At 48.5% G+C, this 20,053-nt stretch overlaps 1 protein-coding gene across 1 annotated transcript; it reads left to right on the top strand.

The window, feature by feature from the left end:
• Positions 1 to 1,463: 1,463 nt before the first annotated feature.
• H6PD (hexose-6-phosphate dehydrogenase/glucose 1-dehydrogenase) lies at positions 1,464 to 19,364 on the top strand. The gene is made up of 6 exons (XM_048519576.1): positions 1,464 to 1,563; positions 4,221 to 4,356; positions 5,476 to 6,122; positions 11,296 to 11,413; positions 14,255 to 14,524; positions 15,790 to 19,364. Exons 3-6 carry the CDS (start codon positions 5,493 to 5,495, stop codon positions 17,148 to 17,150), a joined length of 2,379 nt encoding a protein of 792 aa, XP_048375533.1. The 5' UTR covers positions 1,464 to 1,563; positions 4,221 to 4,356; positions 5,476 to 5,492; the 3' UTR covers positions 17,151 to 19,364.
• Positions 19,365 to 20,053: the final 689 nt, after the last annotated feature.

Below are 20,053 nucleotides of genomic sequence, written 5' to 3'. Positions count from 1 at the left end.
CCCTCTGCATAGCAGCCCCATTTTCCTTAATGGTTTCCCATCCAGGTACTGACCACAGCCTACCTACTCTGTTAGCTTCCAAGCTCTGAGGAGCGCAGCCTAAGGTGGCCATTCAGGCTCATGGAAATCTTGGAAGGTGCAGTCAATAATTTTCAGTGCAAGTGGTTATTTAAAAATGCAAATAGAAAGAGTCATCCTAAGTGACAGAAATGCTCTTTTAAGATGCTGATGCTCTAGCCAATGAATGAGTCATTTAAAAACAGAAAGTAATGCTTTAAAATTAGGTTTTTAAATTATAGGCAAAGTTAGACAGATTTATTTCACATTAATGGGCTAACTCTCATTTGCTGAAACAACTAAATGTTTTTAATCAGGTTGTAACCCTAAACAAATATAATTAACTGAAGCCAAATCTAAGCCAAAGCCTCACCTGAAAATGTAACATGCAAAATCTATTATTATTATTATTTATTATTCGATTTATTAGACCGCCCTACCCCCGAAGGGGTCAGGGCGGTTTACAGGCAACCAAATGCAATTAAAACAATCAAATAATCCCAATTAAAACAATACAATAAAACAGTAGCAGTAAAAACCTTTCCATAGTAAATAAATAAATAAAAATAGGTAGATGACGTCCAGTAAAACCCCGGGAGGGGACTGACAGATTTTCAAATAAGCTGATGACTTATAGGGCAACAGAGAGGGGCATCAGATACAATAATATATTATCTAGCCTCAGATACGTTAATATATTATCAATCTAGCCTCAGATACGTTAATATATTATCAAGAGAATTTAAAAATGACATAGCCATCTGTATAAGACAGTGAAAACGTAACTTAGAAAATGTTTTATTGCAGAAAATGCCAACAGGGCTGAGCAAGGAGGTAGAAGATTGCCTGCACGTTTGTGCTTTGCATCTCCATTAAAAAGGCCTAGGGACTGATTAATCGAATTGTAATGAAAGACCAGCAATCAGCTAAAGAACTGGCAGCGGTGACATTAAGCAAAATTTAATAACAATAACAATGTATTGTCTTCCTTTCTTATTGTTATGTATTGTTATCATGCACAGTTGCCAGCTGCAGACTAGGGAACGCCTGGAGATATGGGAGTGGCGCTTCCTCCGTGGGGGTCTCATGTCATAGAGGCCCGGTTCTGGGTCTGCCATTTCCTCCAGGGGACACTGATCTTCTCCGTAGGCTCGAGATCCGCTCCAATTCCGGGAGATCTCCAGGCCCCGGCTGGAGAGCGGCGCCCCTCTTTCCTGCTACGGCGCGGGGCTGCCGGAGCGCGCCCGCCTCTCCAAAAACCGGGCGCCTCGGCCTTGAGCCTGCGCAGGGGCCCCGGGGGTCTCCATTCATCCCTGGCGTTTAGCGCTCTGCCGCTTCCCGAGCGACGCACTTGTGCAACTGTGAACCGTACACTTTTTTTCCGCCCAGCCAGCCAGCCGCCGGCCCACCGGAGGAGGAGCCACAGCCGGGCGGGTTTCCCTTTCCAGGAAAGCGGAGCAGGATCCGGTTCACGTTTGCCCCAAATCCGCTTTTGACCCAAGGCAGGTGAGTGGATGGAAAAAACCGAGGCGCCTAGGTTTGTGGCAGCGCCGCAGGGGGATGCCTCGCTGGAGAGGGAAGGAGGGCGGAGGGCAGGCCGGCGATCCTGCGCCTTGTCGGCCGCCCCCACCCCGGTGTCGAGCCCCAGGAGCCCGGCGGTTGCAAAGGCTCGCGCGCGCTTGCTGCGCGCCAGGCCAGCTGCTCCGTGCAAGGCGTCCTGGGCGCACTCGTGCCAATCCAGGCCTGGGAGGCGGCAGCGCCTTCCTGCCCCCTCCCTGCCGCTTTCCTTTGGCCCTCCCCCTTCTCCTCCTCCCTTCTCTTTGGCCAGAGAAATGGGGCGGGCTGTTGGCCGTGTGGGGGGGCGTCTCCTCACGAGCAGGCGCTGCAAGGGCACATGGGCGCGCAGCTTGGGTTGCTATTGGGATGAGTGTGAGTTTAGTGCAGCCCCTCTTGTCCGGGGGAGGGGGCTGTGGCTAAGGATCCCTGCACCCCGGAAGGGTGAGATTTCATACCTTCCCCCACCTCCACACACACACACATAGAGCGAGGGTGTTCATTGCAAACGCCCAGCTACTTTTCTGTGTGTTGGATACAGAGGAACAGAAAAGGGGGCAACCCTGAACATAAAAGTATAGATGTTAAATCAACTTACATCTTCTTTTCCAGTATTCTGGCTGAGACATTCTGCAAGTTTAAAGAGCTGTGGAAGGGGATTAGACAGATGCTTGGAGGAGAGGTCTATGCCTTTGGCCGGGATGGTTAAATGGAACCTCCATGTTTGGAGACAGTGTACCTTGGAATACCCAGTTGCTCAGAGGCAATAGCAGTGGCAGGCTGCCACGTTTTGGCCCTTGTAGGCCTTTCATTCCAGGTCTGCTGTGAGAAACTAGACCTGGCACTCCAAAGATTGCTCTAGCCAGGCGCTTTGTACTTTCTTATGCCAAGTATGTGCCTCCTTTTGTGTGTTTCCATTGTTATGTTGATTACAAAGAAACGCACTCATTTAAATAATCGCCACTGCGCTTTTTATTGCTTCCCAGCATCTGTGCAGGGGCATCTGCATTGTCACTGATGGATTCTTGCACCCTGTTTGGAGAGCATCCATATGGTAGAAAGACTCTTGCTTGCATGGCCAATCAGATGTGTAACCCATTAACCCTCCTCTCCCCTGGAGATTTGTTTGACTTATGAGAGGACACGGCTGGAGAACTGTTGTGCAACTCAAAAGGGTTGAGAAACTGGTTCTCTGAGTTGTCCTAAAAGTGGGTAGAGATGTGTAGGAGGAATGGCTCCAGGGAGAGGAGAGGAGAGCACTTCTTTGGTGACAATCAGGAACTGACCCCCGCGACATACACACACTTTCCCTCTGAACTCTCTATATTCACAAAGACGTTAACAAACTACAGCAGGCTGCTGAATTCCAGGGCATGCTTCATAGAGCTCTTTGCCTTGTTGAACTGCGAGCCCAAAACCACTTTTAATTGTGGTTTGCTTTCGTCCTGCCAAAATATATGTGGTTGCTGACAGAGACTAAGAATCACCTCTAGGGGATCAGGTAGAGAAATTTCACAAGCATTAATTCTTCTAAGCTGAAAATGACTTATGTAATTGCGAGCATGTTAGCGAGTAAAGGACTAGAAACTTGTGGAAGCTTTTAGCAAGGTTAACGTCTGGTTGCCACTTGGGTTTTCCCCAGCAGCTGCTCTTCCTTGCATGGGGAAGGCTGAAATTCAGTCGTGGGCGGCTTTCCTGGTTGTTCCGTCTTTGTGCTGGGCACAGTTGCCCCATTTGATCAAAGCAGCACGGAACTACTCTGGTCCCAGGGTTTCCTGTGGTTTTTGTTCCTTCAGAACAATATACTTGGGATGGAGGCGAGACCTCTACATTAATGTGGGGAAACGTTCAGTGATAGAATATGTGCTTTACGTGCCAAAGGCCCTGATCCTTGACTACTCAGGTATCAGGTGTGTGGGGGGGGAGGAAACACTTCTTCACACAACGTGTGATTGGTGTTTGGAATATGCTGCCACAGCAGGTGGTGATGGCCACTCACCTGGATAGCTTTAAAAAGGGCTTGGATAGATTTATGGAGGAGAAGTCGATTTATGGCTACCAATCTTGATCCTCTTTGATCTGAGATTGCAAATGCCTTAACAGTCCAGGTGCTCGGGAGCAAAAGCCGCAGAAGGCCCTTGCTTTCACATCCTGCATGTGAGCTCCCAAAGGCACCTGGTGGGCCACTGCGAGTAGCAGAGAGCTGGACTAGATGGACTCTGGTCTGATCCAGCTAGCTTGTTCTTATGTTCTTATGTTCTTAAACCCCATCTCTGCCTGAGAGCTCCTGCCAATCAGAGGAGGCCGTGCTGAGCTAGATGGACCAGCAATCCGACCCTCTATAACAGGGGTCTGCAACCTGCGGCTCTCCAGACATTCTTGGACTACAATTCCCATCAGCCCCTGCCACCAAGGCCAACCCTGCTCTATAATAAGACATCTTCAGATGTACAGTGAGCCTGAGCAGAGTATTCTGTTTGAGTTAGCTAAGGACCGTGTGCCTTTTTTTCTTTTCGGAAAAGGAAGGATTGGAGCGGTTCTTTTACCAGGAAGTGTCCAAAGGTTCTTATCTTTAACACGTCATCTTTATTTGTCTAACTGTTGAACAGGAACAAGGCTAGCAGGCCTGACCAGCTTCCCAGTCTTTCTTGGTGGGAAGGCAGTGAGGAAAACAGAAATACAAAACAGCCCGGACACGTTTTAGCCCCCTCAGGTCCCCTCTGCATCACTTTTCCTATTGCTCAGGTGAGTCATCCAGGTAAGATGCACAAAGGGAGAAAGTGGGACGTGTGTGAGATGGCAGCCCCCAGACATCCTGCCATGTCTTTCCTCTTGCTTCCTCTGGGATACCTCATCAATCCTGCTTGCGGTTTTAAGGGTCTTTGCTTGTGTTCTGCAGAATTGTGATGCTTTTTATAGCCTAAGTTTTATTGATCAGTGTTAGATAGTTTTAGATATAGGCCTCCGCTGGAGTCTCCCAGCTAGTGATAAGTTTTAGAAATAGCACTGAATAAATACATTCGCTTTAGAGAGTTCTCTACCCTAATCACCGCAGCCAAGAAAACGTGCTCCCCCCTGTATTTTTCTCTCCCATTTGAACGGGGCCACTTGGCACACTACCTGTTCTGCTTAATAAACCCTGCTCAAAGGAGAGCCATGATGCTCGCCAGGTTTAATGTTATGCCTTCTGCCTTGTTACATGGCAGATTTAATAAGCAGGAAATGGCAAAAAGATTGTGCCCATGTAACGATGGCTCAGTTGAATCTCTGGCCCACCAATTACTACACTGTCTCAGATTCAAGGAAATCAGATCCAAGTATGTAAATCTTACTCCTTTACATTTACCCCATCTCCTCGATTTAATTAGATTACACTACTTGTTGGACAATCCTGATCCTTCTCTCTGTATGATAGTGGCAGACTTTCTCCTGGAAATTACTAAACGCCAGTAGATTTCCTTTGACCTAACATTTATTTCCTGTATTGTATATACTTTTTAATCCGTTTTTTATTATTGTTGTACTGTTGTCTATGCCAATAAAGACTATGCCAATAAAGGCTTGCTAAAATTAAATAAATTCGCTTCCCACTCTTTCCCTCTAAGCAAAATCTTCACATGGATGGTGGGAAGACTGATTTGGAGACATGTCTGTGTTTCAGGTGGTAGCCATGTTGGTCTGCAGTACAACACTTAGATTTGAGTCCACTAGCACCTTAGAGACACTTACATCTGACAAAGGGAACTTTGACCCTGAAGATCTTGCAGGTTACTAAGGTGCTACTAGACTCAAATATAGCTGTATGTCCCAGAATATGTTGTGGGAATTTTTTCAATGTTGTTTCCATTCCCCCCCCCCCCCCAGCCTTCTCCACCCCCACCATGTTTCTCATGGCAACACTTGGCACGTTATTTTTCTTGGGAGTCTTGCCGTCTGCAGCCAGAGAGCATCAGGGCCACATTTCTGTGGTCCTGCTAGGTGCCACGGGAGACCTAGCCAAGAAGTACCTGTGGCAGGGCTTCTTCCAGCTCTACCTGGATGAGGTGAGCAATGGACACACCTTCACGTTCTACGGAGGTGCCCAAGCAGAGCTCGAGCGAGGCCAGAAACTGATGTTCGATCGGCTGAAGAGACTGACCTGTCCATCAGATGTGTCTCCGGACCGGTGCGCCATGTTGAAGGACCAGTTTCTCAGGCTGACTCAGTATCGCCAGCTGAAGACAGCGGAGGACTATGCCACCCTGAGCCAAGACATTGCTACTATGCTCAGTCAGGAAGACCTGGAAGAAGCAGGCCGGATTTTCTACCTCTCCGTGCCCCCTTTTGCCTATGCGGAGATTGCCCGCCACATCAACAGCAGCTGCAGGCCACGCCCCGGGGCCTGGCTGCGTGTCGTTTTGGAAAAACCATTTGGCCACAATCTGAAGTCTGCTCAGCAGTTGGCGGATGAGCTGAAGACGGTTTTCCGGGAAGAGGAGATGTACCGGGTGGACCACTACCTCGGCAAACAGGTGAGCAGTCTTGTAGCCATTGTAGCCGTTGAACTTGACTTCCAGAAAATCTCTGTCGACTGGAAAATAAAAAGCATGGTTGAGCGGGGGGATTCTGGCAGCCTGGACCCAAGTTTACATTTAGGCGGGTTCTACATTTGCAGCTGAATGAGGTGCTAGTGGACTGTACTTCTTCAAATGGTGCATACTCCTGAGCATGTACAAAGTGGGTATTCTTGCTTGTATAGAGACTTTGCTCTCTTGTTTGGCCTTCTAGCTTTCTGATGAAGGTGACAGTGTGGCCCAGGAAGTATTCTGTTGTCTGTGATACAGTCAGTTGCCACACTTCAAGACCCCCTCCTGGCTTGTGAGGCTGTAACTTTGCCAATTTGTCTTCTGTGCAGTTCGGAAAACAAGCAAATACCTGCACAGATATTTGTTTTAAGATCAGCCAGCCATATATACAGTGTAAATATTTGCCATTCCTACAGGACCCAAGTTCAGTATAACTAAGGCTGTAGGCCTTTAAAGAGTCAGCCTTGCTACATCTGTACCTTTTTGGCAAGGCTGCCCTCAGGTAAAACAGGTGATGCTGTGCCTGTCATCTCCTGAGGATTAAAGGACCCTATACATTTTATGAGCTGGAGCAAAACTCCTGACTTAACAATATTGCAGCATGCTGTTGAGCCTGGATGTGAATTGGACTAGATAAAAAGAGTAGAGGGATAAAACACAGTACAGAGAGAAAACATTGAAAGCTGGATTTTAATGAATAACTTTTAATGTTTTGTTTTTATTGTCTTTATTGTTTGTGCCCCTGCTTTGCACTCCAAGTGGCTCCAAAACTGGGATGCCATTTTAAATAAGTCACAATTTTGAACAGCTGGTTCCTGCATTGTCCCTTTCTGATGCCAAGGAGGGGGGCGTTTCCTTGAGGAAGTGCACCACCACAGAAATAAATTGGGCAGCACAAATAATTTCCTCACAAGAGTCCCCATAGACCTTTGAGGTTCCAGTGGAGGCCGCGTGCCCAAATTGCAACCCAAAACCCACTAACTTATCGCAAAGTGCCAACACGGCAATTTAACCTGAATACCGAGGTTTTAGTTTAGAAAAAACGGTTGGCTCCGAGACATGTGTTACTCGGGAGTAAGCTTGGTGAAGCAACCGTGCAACACTTCGAATGGGTGAATCATGACCCTAGGAGGGTTTACTCAGAAGCAAGCCTCATTGCCAGCAACTGAGCTTACTTCCAGGTAAAGGATCGCGCTTTAGGTTTTAGGTTTAATGCTAATAATCTCCCTGAAATAATTACACTATTATCACACTGGGGGGCTGGCAGAGGAATGGGGAGGGGTGTGGGGGGAGAGGGAAGTAAAACTTTTGCTTTCCAAAACCCAATAATTTTCCGTCCCCCCAGATGACGAACTCTGTGCACACGTGCCCACAGAGAGGGCTCTGAGTGCCACCTCTGGCATGCGTGCCATAGGTTCGCCACCACTGCCATAGACTGTGGAGAATAGAATATCATTCCCTGTCAGCTAAATGGAGACTCCATGTTCAGTGGTAGTTATCTCCAAATGCCTGGTACTGTGAGCTGATGACTATTATTATTATTTATTAGATTTATAGGCCGCCTCACCCCCAAAGGGCTCGAGGCGGCTCACAATACAGCTGTTCCAATGACAGCACATAAAATACATAACTAAAACTAACCACATTAAAACAAATTTCCACAGCAGCAATTTCTTAAAATTTAAATAACAAAGTTAAGAGCAAGCAAGGGAGCAAGCAACCAGGGAGACCTGTTGCCTTTGTGTCCTTTCTTTGGGCTGCCTGAAGGTATTTGGCTGACCTCTGTTGGAAGCCGGTTGCTGGGCTAAGATGGATGTTTGGCCTGCTCCAACATACTTTGCTTTTTGGTGACTGCGTGTTTATCTGAGGAAATAAACCTGCAAACCCGTTCCTTCCCCCAAAGCAAGTTTTTTTTAATGAGTGGTTCATCACTGGAGAAAAAACGTTCGATTTTTAAAATTTTACGTCTACGAGAGTCTTTGTACGTGTGTGTGTGGAGTCAGGATAAAATCTGTATCTGCGTGATCTTCCAGCCAAGGTCAGGCTTTCCGTTTTGCTGAGTCATCATCGCTCCATTCCTCTCCTCTCCATCGGCCTCGCTGCTGTCTGTTCACAAGGAGGCTGCCAAGTCCCGGCTTTCTAGGCGAGGCTTTTAATTTGATAAGAATGTGGTGCATTTCCCCTCCCAGCCTCTGGCTCAGCCATTCTTGCAAAGGAAGGTGGGAGGGGGAACAAAATGTACCACGCTTTCAGGGCAGGATATTTTTTCCCTGGATGTGGGTGGTGAAGAAGAAGAAGAAGACTTTATTTACGGTCAATGACCAAATAGTGGGTAGTGAATTACAGTTAGCACAGTGGACGTGAGGTATCATCTTGAGACAAACCGGAGTCTCCTCACTGTCAGCGCCAGCTTCCAGCTGTGGATTGTGAGGAGAAGAAAACAGTGACTCTAGCCGTGTGTGGTGTGCCTTGTCTTCATGACTGGCTTAACTGCTGCTCTTCCCTCTCGGCAGGTTGGGGGAGGACCTGGTTCTACCCAGTGGAGGGCCAGTGTGAGCAGTGGCTACAACCTTGACAGGATAACTGCAGATTTGCGAGCAAAATGCCTTCCGGTGACTCCCCGCTAAGCATGCGGTGCATGGAACACCACATTACCCTTAATGTCCATCCGAGTCAGCAAGTCTGTGTCTGAATCCTCCAACAATCCTCCCAGTAGGAACTGGGAAACTGCTTCTGGGAGGCGCTGTGTGTGTGTAGCAGTTCCCGTTCCTTGTGAGAGAGCAAAGATCTCCTAGCTCTGGTCAGTTCCAGACCCTCTGTTTAGCCTTTGGCCTTGGCATCTGCTTGACCGTGCCAGTCCTTGGTTCTGGCAAGCCTGTTAGCTTCATGCGTGGAAAACATGGATTCCTTAGCTTTTCTAATCTGTCATAGTATTGAGCCGTGCTACGACTTCACACCTTTTGTTCTGTCCTTCCTGTATGGTATTTGGGACAGCTACTGGTAGATCGAGGGGCTACCCAGGGGGTTTGTCTTTCTAATGGGGATGCATCAACTTCAGGAAGGCTTTTGCTTTCTTGAGATCCCACAAGTTGTCCACGGTGGAATTATTTGGAGTACATAAGAACATAAGAACAAACCTTCTGGATCAGACCAGAGTCCATCTAGTCCAGCTCTCTGCTACTCACAGTGGCCCACCAGATGCCTTTGGGAGCTCACGTGCAGGATGTGAAAGCAAGGGCCTTCTGCTGCTGCTGCTCCCGATCACCTGGTCTGCTAAGGCCTTTGCAATCTCAGATCAAGGAGGATCAAGATTGGTAGCCATAGATCGACTTCTCCTCCATAAATCTGTCCAAGCCCCTTTTAAAGCTATCCAGGTTAGTGGCCATCACCACCTCCTGTGGCAGCATATTCCAAACACCAATCACACGTTGCGTGAAGAAGTGTTTCCTTTTATTAGTCCTAATTCTTCCCCCCAGCATTTTCAATGAATGCCCCCTGGTTCTAGTATTGTGAGAAAGAGAGAAAAATTTCTCTCTGTCAACATTTTCTATGTACTTTCCATGCTGCTAGGTGTGTTTTAATGGCATAGGTTAGTTACATACAAAATCCCATCAAGTTTCAACCTACTTACAGTGACCAGAGCAAGGTCCTATCCAGGCAAGGGAGAAGTGGAGGTGATTTGTCATTGCTTTTCTCTGCTAAGTCTTCTTTGGTGGTCTCCCCACTAAGTTCCAACCCTGCTCAGCTTCCGAGATCTGACGAGATCAGACTACACCGTGCTGCCTTCCATATGTTCATTTTAATGGATGTTGATTGCATATGTTTACTGTCATTATAACCCACCTGGAATCCCCTTTCAGAGACAGGTGGGCTAAAATGATCTCACTTTATTTGTTTTTACACTTCTCTGTTCATATTCTTTGTGGTGTTTGTTCTGGACAGCACTAGTGTCCAGTGGTCTCTGCACACACCATGCTTTTGGCCATTGCTTGCTAATCAGAGACGCTATCCCCTCCCCATAACCTACCGGTAAGCTAGATGGCTTTGCTGACTCCAGCATTCCTTTCATTCTACCATAGCTCGCCCCCCTTCTGAGCACCTGGCTCAGCCTCTTGTGAGCCCAAGGGGGACGCAAGAGCGTGCATTGCATGCAGATTGCAACTGAGCGCTTTTTAGTGCAAAACATTCAGCTGTCTGCTTATTCGCTGAGGCCTCTTTTTTCCCTTGTCTCCTGGAGTTTTGCTGTGGATTGACTTTGGAGACCGCTGGCTCGCGAGCTTGAATCCTCCTGCAGACAGATTGGCCTGGGGTACCGTGACAGCATCACATGGTCCAGAGGGCTTCACAGGACTGGCTGCCCCTTGGACCCATTTCTGCCACCTCTCCAATGTGGGTGCAATGCTCACTCTTGTGGCAGGCATTCTCACAGGGAGCGCATACACCGGCAGTGGGGGCTGGACTTGTCGTAACAGAGGCTGGATGGCCATCTGGCAGGAGTGCTTTGATTATGTGTTCTTGCATTGCTGGGGGTTGGACTTGATGGCCTTGAGGTCTCTTCCAGCTCTATGGCTCATTCCGCACATGCAGAATAATGCACTTTCAAACTGCTTTCAGTGCTCTTTGAAGCTGTGCGGAATAGCAAAATCCACTTGCAAACAGTTGTGAAAGTGGTTTGAAAATGCATTATTTTGCGTGTGCGGAAGGGGCCTATGATTCTGTAACACAGTGACCAGCTGCAGATTCGGGTGGGGATGGGGAACTTTTCTTGCCGTCACGTTCTAGCACTATGTTTTGTTAAAACCAAATACATGCACACATTCTGTTTTTATGCAGATTTTCCTCTTCCAAATAATGGCCCAGGTATTCTTGTTTTCTGCTCAGCTGTGTGCTCGAGCATTTAAATATTCACCCTGCCGATTGGTCCAGGTAGTATTGATTGCTTCGATTGGATGGGACTGTCCATGGTCTCTCACAAGGGTTTTCTTCGGCTTCACAAGATCCTTTAGAACCGGAAACGTGGCCTTTTGTTCCTGAGCCACCATTCCGGCAGAAATTCCATCTCCATGTTTTTTTCAATCATTTGGATCTTTTCTTTTCCTTTTTTGCTCTTTCCCTGCAGGCTGTGACCCACATCTTACCCTTCCGAGACCAGAATCGACAGTATTTGGATCCGATCTGGAATAGGCATCACATTGAGAGGGTGGAAATTGTCTTGAAGGAGACAGTAGATGTAAAAAGTAGGTGATTTTTGTGTGACATGCTGGTCTGTACAAGAAGGAACCCACTCACCTGTCTGTTATGGGTGTGAGTCTTTAGGATGGGACTTTGTTTTCAGTATCACAGTGGCATTCATTACCCTGGAATAGTTTCCTTGAGAGAGTCTAAGCATGATGGTGGTTGTGATAGAACTGGGATCTTGTGTGTGTGTTTTCGACATTGGGTGTTTCTAATCTGCAAGCTTTCTTGCAGTCTTTGAACTGTTCGACCTTCCAACATCCCTGCAAAGTAGGCAACCATTATCTTCCTAAAGATGGAGCGTAGAGGTTGTGCAAGTGAGTTGCCGTCGACCGTTAAGGGTGCCTTTGGTAGGGAGAAAATAATTTTGCTGTTCAGTTCTTTGACGGTGCAGAAGTTTATTCTACGGTTCCACCATTTATTATTATTATTATTATTTATTCGATTTGATAAACCGCCCTACCCCCGAAGGGCTCAGGGCGGTGTACAACAAAACAAGAACTACCATAATAAAACAAATCGAATAACCCCAGTTAAATTACAAATCCTAAAACTATAGCAGCAGCAATCCACAATAAATAGTTAATAATTAATAATAAGGGGCGTCTGGCATCACACCCTGGCGATCAAGACCTGGAAGTGGACGAATTCTGGGAGGGGGCTGGCAGATGGTCAGGTGCACAGCCAGTAAATAGGGCAATAAGAAGGGGGCGGAATCAGCGGCCGGTCCCCCTAAAAGCCCGGTGGAACAGCTCAGTTTTACAGGCCCTCGCAGGCGGGAGACTCCCCCCCCAAGGTCCGCCGGTGAGGGGGCCCTAACTGCTGGAGGAAGAGCGTTCCACCAGGCAGGGGCCAGGGCAGTAAACGCCCTGGCCCGTGTGGAGGCCAGCCACATCATAGAGGGGCAGGGGACCACCAGCAAGTTCGCCTCCGCGGAGCGGAGGGTACGACCCGGGACATATGGGGTGAGACGGTCCCGTAGGTATGATTATTGATTAAGTAGAATAATTTCTAAAATTTTCCTGGAGGATGCAAGAAAAAACTATTGCTAACTTCAGTTGTGGATGCGTCTGTTGATGGTTCACGCCTTGCTTTCTGATTTTTTGACTTGGATGACACATTCCAGCTTGGGGAAAACTCCCTTCTTCAGCTTATAGCAACACAAGGATTTGTCCCACTGGACCAGACCAAAAGTCCTTCTAGTCCAACACCCTATTTCCAATTTTGAGGAGCTGGATGTGCCTAAAAAACCCAGAACCAGGGCATGTAAACACCAGCCCTCCCGTCTCTTCTTTTGGCCTTCCAAGGTACATTGCCTTTGCAGATGGAGGTTTCCTCCAACTATCATGGTCTTCCAAAACATGCCTTTTTAAAAATGAAAAACATCAAAGCTGGTGGCCGCTTCCCCTCTTGCAGTGGGAGATTCCACAAGTTAATTAACGGTGGGAGAATGACCTTTGCCCATTTACTTCCTTGTGTGACTCTATTTGTGGTGGGGAAAGGGGAGAGGAGAGAGAGACAGCTAGTTCATGGAGGGGGGGCGGCGTTGTTGCAGGCTCGTGCTTTGCGCATTGGCCTGCGATCCCGTTTTCCTGCCGGCCGGCGTAAGCAGGCCTGCCATTGCTGTCCCGTCAAGGACACAGCTGTGCTCCAATTCACTGCAGTGCTGCAGCGCCTGTTCTGCGGGTCCGGCCGGTTGAGGCTGCACCTGCCATCCGCATCCGTGGAGTGCGCCCTTACGCTCTACGGGCTCAGGAATGCGTCTCTGTGTGCGGTGCCAATGAGCAATTGCTTTATTAAAAGCTGTGACTGATGTTTTGACTTGGCAAAGCCACAGTACCTCTTCCTCGGGTGTCCTGCGCTCTCCCTCTCTGCAATTTTTCATTTGCTCACCCCCCATCTCCTCCCTCCCGCCCCCCCCCCCCGCCCATGTCAGCATGGTTCTCTCCCCTGCCAGAGAAAGTGCAGCATTGATTACATTAATGAATGCGCGGTGGGTTAGGAGGAGGTGGATTTCCTCATTTCAAAGGGGAACAGTGGTGCCCTCTGCAGAGTTTACTGACGGGGCAGCATCAAGGAGAAATGTCAGCTTGGTCCTTCTCCCCGTTTCCCTCCCATCTCTTTAATCGCCAGTAAGAAATTAAAAAGGCAGGGGAGTCTGAAGTCAGCCCCTTCTCAAGGGTACTGCAGCAAGAGGTTTCCTGAGGGGAAAATCACTTGAAGCCCTTTTCCAGCATCTTTTTCACTTCAATTATTTATACCTTGCTTTTCCACCAAGGAGCCCAGAATGGCTTACACCGCTGTGTGAGTCTGTGCAGAAGCAGGGGGAAATGGCAGAACGAAGTGACGGGTGAAGAATTGCACTCCCTAAACCATAGGTGTCAAATTCACGGCCCTCCAGATGTTATGGACTACAGTTTCCATCATCCCCTGCCAGCATCATGCTGGCAGGGGATGATGGGAACTGTAGTCTATAACATCTGGAGGGCCGCGAGTTTGACATCTGTGCCCTAAACGATCCATTTTGGTTTTAAAAAATGCAGTCAGGTTCCTAGTCCTGGTGGTCATGTGAGACGGGGTGAAATCTCAGAAGCCAGAATGGTGGCTGAATCGAGTTCCAGTGTTTGGGAACACTTTCCTGGACTTCCTGGGTGGTTTTCCATGCAAGTACTAATGAGGGTCAACTCAGCTTAGCTTCTAAGATCCGATGAGGTCGAGGTAGCCTGGAGCATCCAGGTGAGGCCCTTACATGGAATAGCTTATTTTATTTGGCTAATTTGTAGGATGTCTCCACAGTTTGCTCATTCGGCCTCTTGTGTTTATTTTCCCCCTTCTGTGCTCAGATCGTACCGGCTTTTACGAAGAATATGGGGTCATTCGTGACATCCACCAAAACCACCTCACCGAGGCCTTGATGTTTCTCACCATGGAGCTTCCGGCAAATGTCAGCAGCTCCCAAGATGTTTTGCAGAGCAAGCTGCGGACTTTCCGGTCGCTGCAAGACTTGGAGAAAAGCAAGGTTGTGATTGGCCAGTACGAGGAATACAACAACCATGTGAGGGAGGAGCTACAGAAAGGACCAGACTATTTTAGCCGAACACCCACTTTTGCTGGTAAGGCTTGAGTTTGAAAGCGGGTGGGGCATTGTGGCCCCAATCCTCCCACCCTGGTAACTGGTTGAGGCCAGCTTACGGCAAGTCTATGGGGTTTCAAGGCAAGAGAGGTTCAGAAGTGGAGTTCCATTTTCTGCTTTTGCGTAGTGACCCTGGAATTCCTTGGTGGTCTCCCATCTAAGTAGGAATCAGGTTTGATCCTGCTTAGGTCAGGACAGACAAACAGAGGTAGTTTGCCATTATCTTCCTATGAAGAAGAAGAAGAGTTTGGATTTATATCCCCCCTTTCTCTCCTGCAGGAGACTCAAAGGGGCTTACAATCTCCTTGCCCTTCCCTCCTCACAACAAACACCCTGTGAGGTAGGTGGGGCTGAGAGAGCTCCGAGAAGCTGTGACTAGCCCAAGGTCACCCAGCTGGTGTGTGTGGGAGTGCACAGGCTAATCTGAATTCCCCAGATAAGCCTCCACAGCTCAGGTGGCAGAGCTTGGAATCAAACCCGGTTCCTCCAGATTAGATACACAAGCTCATAACCTCCTATGCCACTGCTGCTCCTATGCCTCCCTCTCCCTCCCCTCCCTTGCATGCCACCCCTCACTCACTCCCCTTCCCTTGCATGCCACCCTCCCCTCCCCTTCCCCTTCCTACGCTAGGGTGGGTGGGCCATGTCCAGATGCTGGGCCCCCTCCCTTGCATGCCACCCCACACCCCCTCCCCTTCCCATGCCACCCTTCCCTTTTCAAATGCTCTGTCACTGACTTCTCAAACAATTCCCTGTATTCATCCTACTAGGTTTCAGCACTTTTAACACAAGACTCTACCTAAACTTGGACTTCCTTGCCGGTCTCCCATCCAAGTACTCCCATCCAAGACCAGGGTCAACCCTGCTTAGCTTCCAAGTTCTGACACCATTATGTTAACCTGAGCCACCCAGTTGCCTGCCCCTGTAGAACCTTCCTTAGTGTGCCCTACCCAAGTACTGATCCTGTTTAGGTTTTGAGATCGGATAAGATCAGGCCCAGTGGTGGCGAACCTGTGGCACTCCAGATGTTATGGACTACAATTTCCTTCAGCCCCTACAATTGGCCATGCTGGCAGGGGCTGATGGGAATTGTAATCCATAACATCTGGAGTGCCAAAGGTTCGCCACCATGGGGCTATTCCATGACTCCGTCCCTCTCTTTCAACAGTTAGGAGCCGGGAAGACTCCTTTTAACTATTTGTCCATTGAGTCGCATTTCCCTTGTCCGTTTCTTGTGGTTTCCAGGGGTGCTGATTCATCTGGACAGCCTGCGCTGGGAAGGGGTCCCCTTCATCCTCACCTCGGGAAAAGTCCTGGACGAACGAGTCGGCTACGCCCGTGTCCTGTTCAAGAACCAGGCTTTTTGTACCCAGAACGAAACCGCATGGGACAGCGAGAGCAGCCAGTGCAAACGCAAGCAGATCGTTTTCTACATCGGCCACGGGGAGCTGAATTCTCCCGCTGTCCTGGTGAGCCGCAACCTCTTTAAGCCTGTCATGCCAGGAGGCAGCTGGAAGGAAGTCTCAGATCGCCCGTGGCTGCGTCTCTTTGGACAGCCCATCTCTGATTATTATACGTATGTCCCCGTCAAGGAAAGAGAGCCTTACGCGATCCTCATCTCTAGGATCTACCACGGCAAAAAGGACTCCTTCATCACCACGGAGAATCTGCTGGCTTCCTGGGAATTTTGGAGCCCGTTGCTGGACAGTTTAGCTGGAGAAGCCCCTCGTTTGTACCCAGGGGGCTCACAAAACAAACACCTCTTGGATTTTGAGATGGCAGGCAGAGAGGTGTCCTTTGTGGCGAAAGAGGCGCTGGAGGTGATGCACGCAAAGGATGAGCAAGCACCGGGCCAGTACAAGACCCTCCAGTCCAGATTCCGGCAAAACCAGCTGGTGACTGATTGGGCAGAAGGACTGATCGGCCGCCTGGCGTCTGATGTGGAAGCAGCCGCCGCCGGTGCTGTGGAGAAGTCCGGCCAGTTCCACTTGGCGCTTTCTGGCGGATCGAGCCCTCTAGCTCTGTTCAGACAGCTGGCTGCGCATCACTACGGTTTCCCCTGGAAGCACACGCACTTGTGGCTGGTGGACGAGCGTTGCGTCCCCCTGACTGACCCGGAATCCAATTTCAGGAACCTGCATGACCACCTTATCCAGCAGGTCCGGGTCCCCTACTACAACATCCACCCCATGCCGGTCCACCTCAACCGGAGGCTCTGCGTGGAGGATGACAAAGGGCCAGAACTGTACGCCAATGAGATTGCAGCCCTGGTGGCAAATGGCAGTTTTGACCTGGTTCTCCTCGGGGTGGGCATGGACGGGCACACGGCCTCGCTCTTCCCAAACTCCCTCGTGGGCCTCGAAGGGAGCCCAGACGTGGTGTTCGCAGAGAGCCCTGCCAAACCTCACCAGCGCATGACCTTCAGCTTGCCCCTCATCAACAAGGCCAAGCAAGTGTCCGTGCTGGTAATGGGGAAGAGAAAACACGATATCGTGACCCTGGTCAGCAGGGTGGGACACCAGCCCCAGAAATGGCCCATTTCTGGAGTCAACCCCAGTTCCGGCCACATAGCGTGGTACGTGGACTATGAAGCTTTATTCGGATGATCCACAGAAATCTCTTCCTCCTCCTCCTCGGTCATTCGGGATCTCTTATGGTTAGAACAGCTGCTTTTATACAGTCCTGGGGAGAGAATCTGTTTTGGGGGAGAGTCAGAAATCTGCTGCCTATTTGTGACAGAAGCATGGGGATTCTTTTAGTGGATCAGACCAAACTCTGTCTTTTTAAGTGTTCTGCTTCTTGGAGGATCCACCAGATCTTCCACTCCACACACCCCACCCTCCAATCTGGAACATCCACAAGGTGACAACGCCTTTCTCTCTAGTCGGATTCTCCTCAGCCTTTATAATTCTGAATTCTACTATCTTTGCACATGGAGGTTCCACTTAGCAACCATTGCTAGACCTATGCTTTCCTGCAAGTTTGTCTGATTTGTCTGTTGAAGTCATCATCAGTGGTCCTCCAGGGTCATATCTTGTGGCAGTGAGTTCCAACAGACAATGGATGTGAATATGAGAGGCATTTTTCTAATGCCTCCTTCTGCCATGGTCAGATGACTTAACCATCGCAGGCCTCTGTTGTTTCTCTCTTCTATAGAGAAGGGGAATATTTATATAAGACCTACCTCGCAGGAGTAGCCCAGAACCTTTTCAGGAGATTGGACTCAGCTTCAGGGTTCAGTGAGGAAAGGTTGTAGAATTTGTAGAGAATTTAGCCCTTGGTCTTGGACTGGGGTTGCATGGACTGGGGCGGGGAGAAAACTCCAAAGCTAAAAATTATGCAAAAATTCAAATTGGTGCACTGATTTGTAGAACTTACTGGCTTCTGCTGATTATCTCTGCCTTGGGACTTCTAAAGTCCCTCTTGACATTACTCCTTCCCCAAGAAGGGTATTCCTCAATGTGTATATGTGTGTGTGTGTGTGTGTGTGCGTGCTGTCAAAGCACAGCAGGCTTTGTGTGCAAGAGCGGGGAATCAAACCCAGTTCTCCAGATTGGAGTCTACCATTCTTATCCACTACCCCGTGCTTGTTCTCGTGTTAAAACAATAGCCGTCCTACATTCTTGCAGTGCCCTCTCTTGGTACATGTACTTTGGAGTCTAGGACATGGAGTAATGGATTCAAGATGCAGGAAAAGAGATTCCACCTAAACATTAGGAAAAACTTCCTGACCGTCAGGGCTGTTCGACAGTGGAATTCATTGCCTCGGAGGGTGGTGGAGTCTCCTTCTTTGGAAGGTTTTTAAACGGAGGTTGGGTGAACATATGTCACGAGTGCTGAGATTGTGTGTTCCTGCATTGCAGGGGGTTGGACTTGATGGCCCTTGGGGTCTCTTCTATGGAGAGAATCCTTCTGAGTTCAGTGAGACTTGCAACTGAGAAAAGGAGCAAAATGAGCTGGTGCAGACTTAACCTTGCCCTGAGCCTACTTGTTTCAGTCTACTGGATCAGGGTGGTACCTGCCCTTTAGTAGGGTCAAAGTCAGTTTCTCACATTGGGTCTTTTGCGAGTAAGAAAGAGAGAGACTAGATCTTACCACTAGGTGGTGCTAATACTTAGGGCTGAGACTAGCCTTGGCACCACTCGTCTATAATTCTATCATTCTGTTATAATTCTATTCCATTCTGATGTTGTCATTCTGTTCCGTTATCATTCTGTTCTCTAGTTCTGTTATTCCGTTGTGCTTTCTTGTTGTGCAAAAGGCTTCCGAGAAGTTGAGGCTTTCCACAGTTCTCTGGGAAACCCACATGGTTCTCCAAAGCTTATTGTGGGTTCCTCAGTGAGAACGTTAGTGATAGAGGACATGTCTTACTGGAAGTGGGTTCCCTGCAGGTAGAAAGTTTGAAAAAACAACCCAAAGGAAATGAACCAGGGGCAGCTTCATTCAGGTACGGCCATCACTTGTTGGGTTATAAGTGGCCATTTGCATAGGTAAAGCAGCTGCTACAGCCGGAGCATTGAAAACAGAATTTGGGCAAAAGCTGCTCTAATGTACAAAATGTGCCTTAAATAAATACCTCCTAGCTTCTCAGGGATCTCGCAAAAGGATGCAAATGCATTCCTGATTTCCTGTGTCCGTCCATCTGTGTTTTAATTCTACTGATGCTTTTAAACAAAAGCCATGTGCCAAAACCCATGCAAAGGAATCAACATTTAAGTGTGTTTTTTTATGTGCCTTTTTAAAAGTCAAACACTGGAAAGATTTTTTTTTATTTTTGTAAATTGCAGATAATAAAAAGCTTTCGACTGTTGTGCAAAAAATATTGATTGATGCTTATGTTTGGAGGGGTGGCTATCAGTTCTTTCTTGGCCTAACGGGAAAAAAGAGATGTTTTGGAGATGGAGTTATAAACCTTTCTGACTGTCTTGAATTTGCCGTAGGCATTTTTAGAGCCACTGATTTCAGCGGGAGTGAGTTTGTATGCAGATTTTCAAATCAGTAGGACTTTTAAAAATGTTTAATTCTGGCTGGGTTGCACCTCTAGTGTGAAGCTATGGCTTTAAACGTATGATACTTCAACAAAGTAGACTCGAAGGTCTGTTGCATGTCAACGCGGAAAGACAATAGGGCACGCACACTGTTTCGAAAGAAGTCGGGCCTTGTCTTCTTGCTCATTTCCAGTACAGTCTAGTCTTCATTTGTGTGAGCATTTAAAACACAGGTGTCAAACTCGTGGCCCTCCAGATCTTATGGACTACAGTTCCCATCATCTCCTGCCAGGATAATGCTGGTAGGGGATGATGGGAACTGTAGTCCATAACATCTGGAGGGCCGCGAGTTTGACACCTGTGATTTAAAAGTATGAATGGGGCTGCTAGTCACAGCTCACCTGTGACAAGTAAAAAGGGTCTCGAGGTGACCAGGTAGGGGCAGGCATTGTACGTTGCAAAGTGCGAGGGTGCCTTTGGTTTGGGGTGCTCAATGTGCTGCAGCGCGAGGGATGTGTAGG

The sequence above is a fragment of the Sphaerodactylus townsendi genome, linkage group LG16 (genome assembly GCF_021028975.2).
Source record: "Sphaerodactylus townsendi isolate TG3544 linkage group LG16, MPM_Stown_v2.3, whole genome shotgun sequence".
Classification (NCBI taxonomy): Eukaryota; Metazoa; Chordata; class Lepidosauria; order Squamata; family Sphaerodactylidae; genus Sphaerodactylus; species Sphaerodactylus townsendi.
The sequence above is the reverse complement of the archived record's forward strand: the minus strand, read 5'-3'. Positions and strand labels throughout refer to the sequence as shown.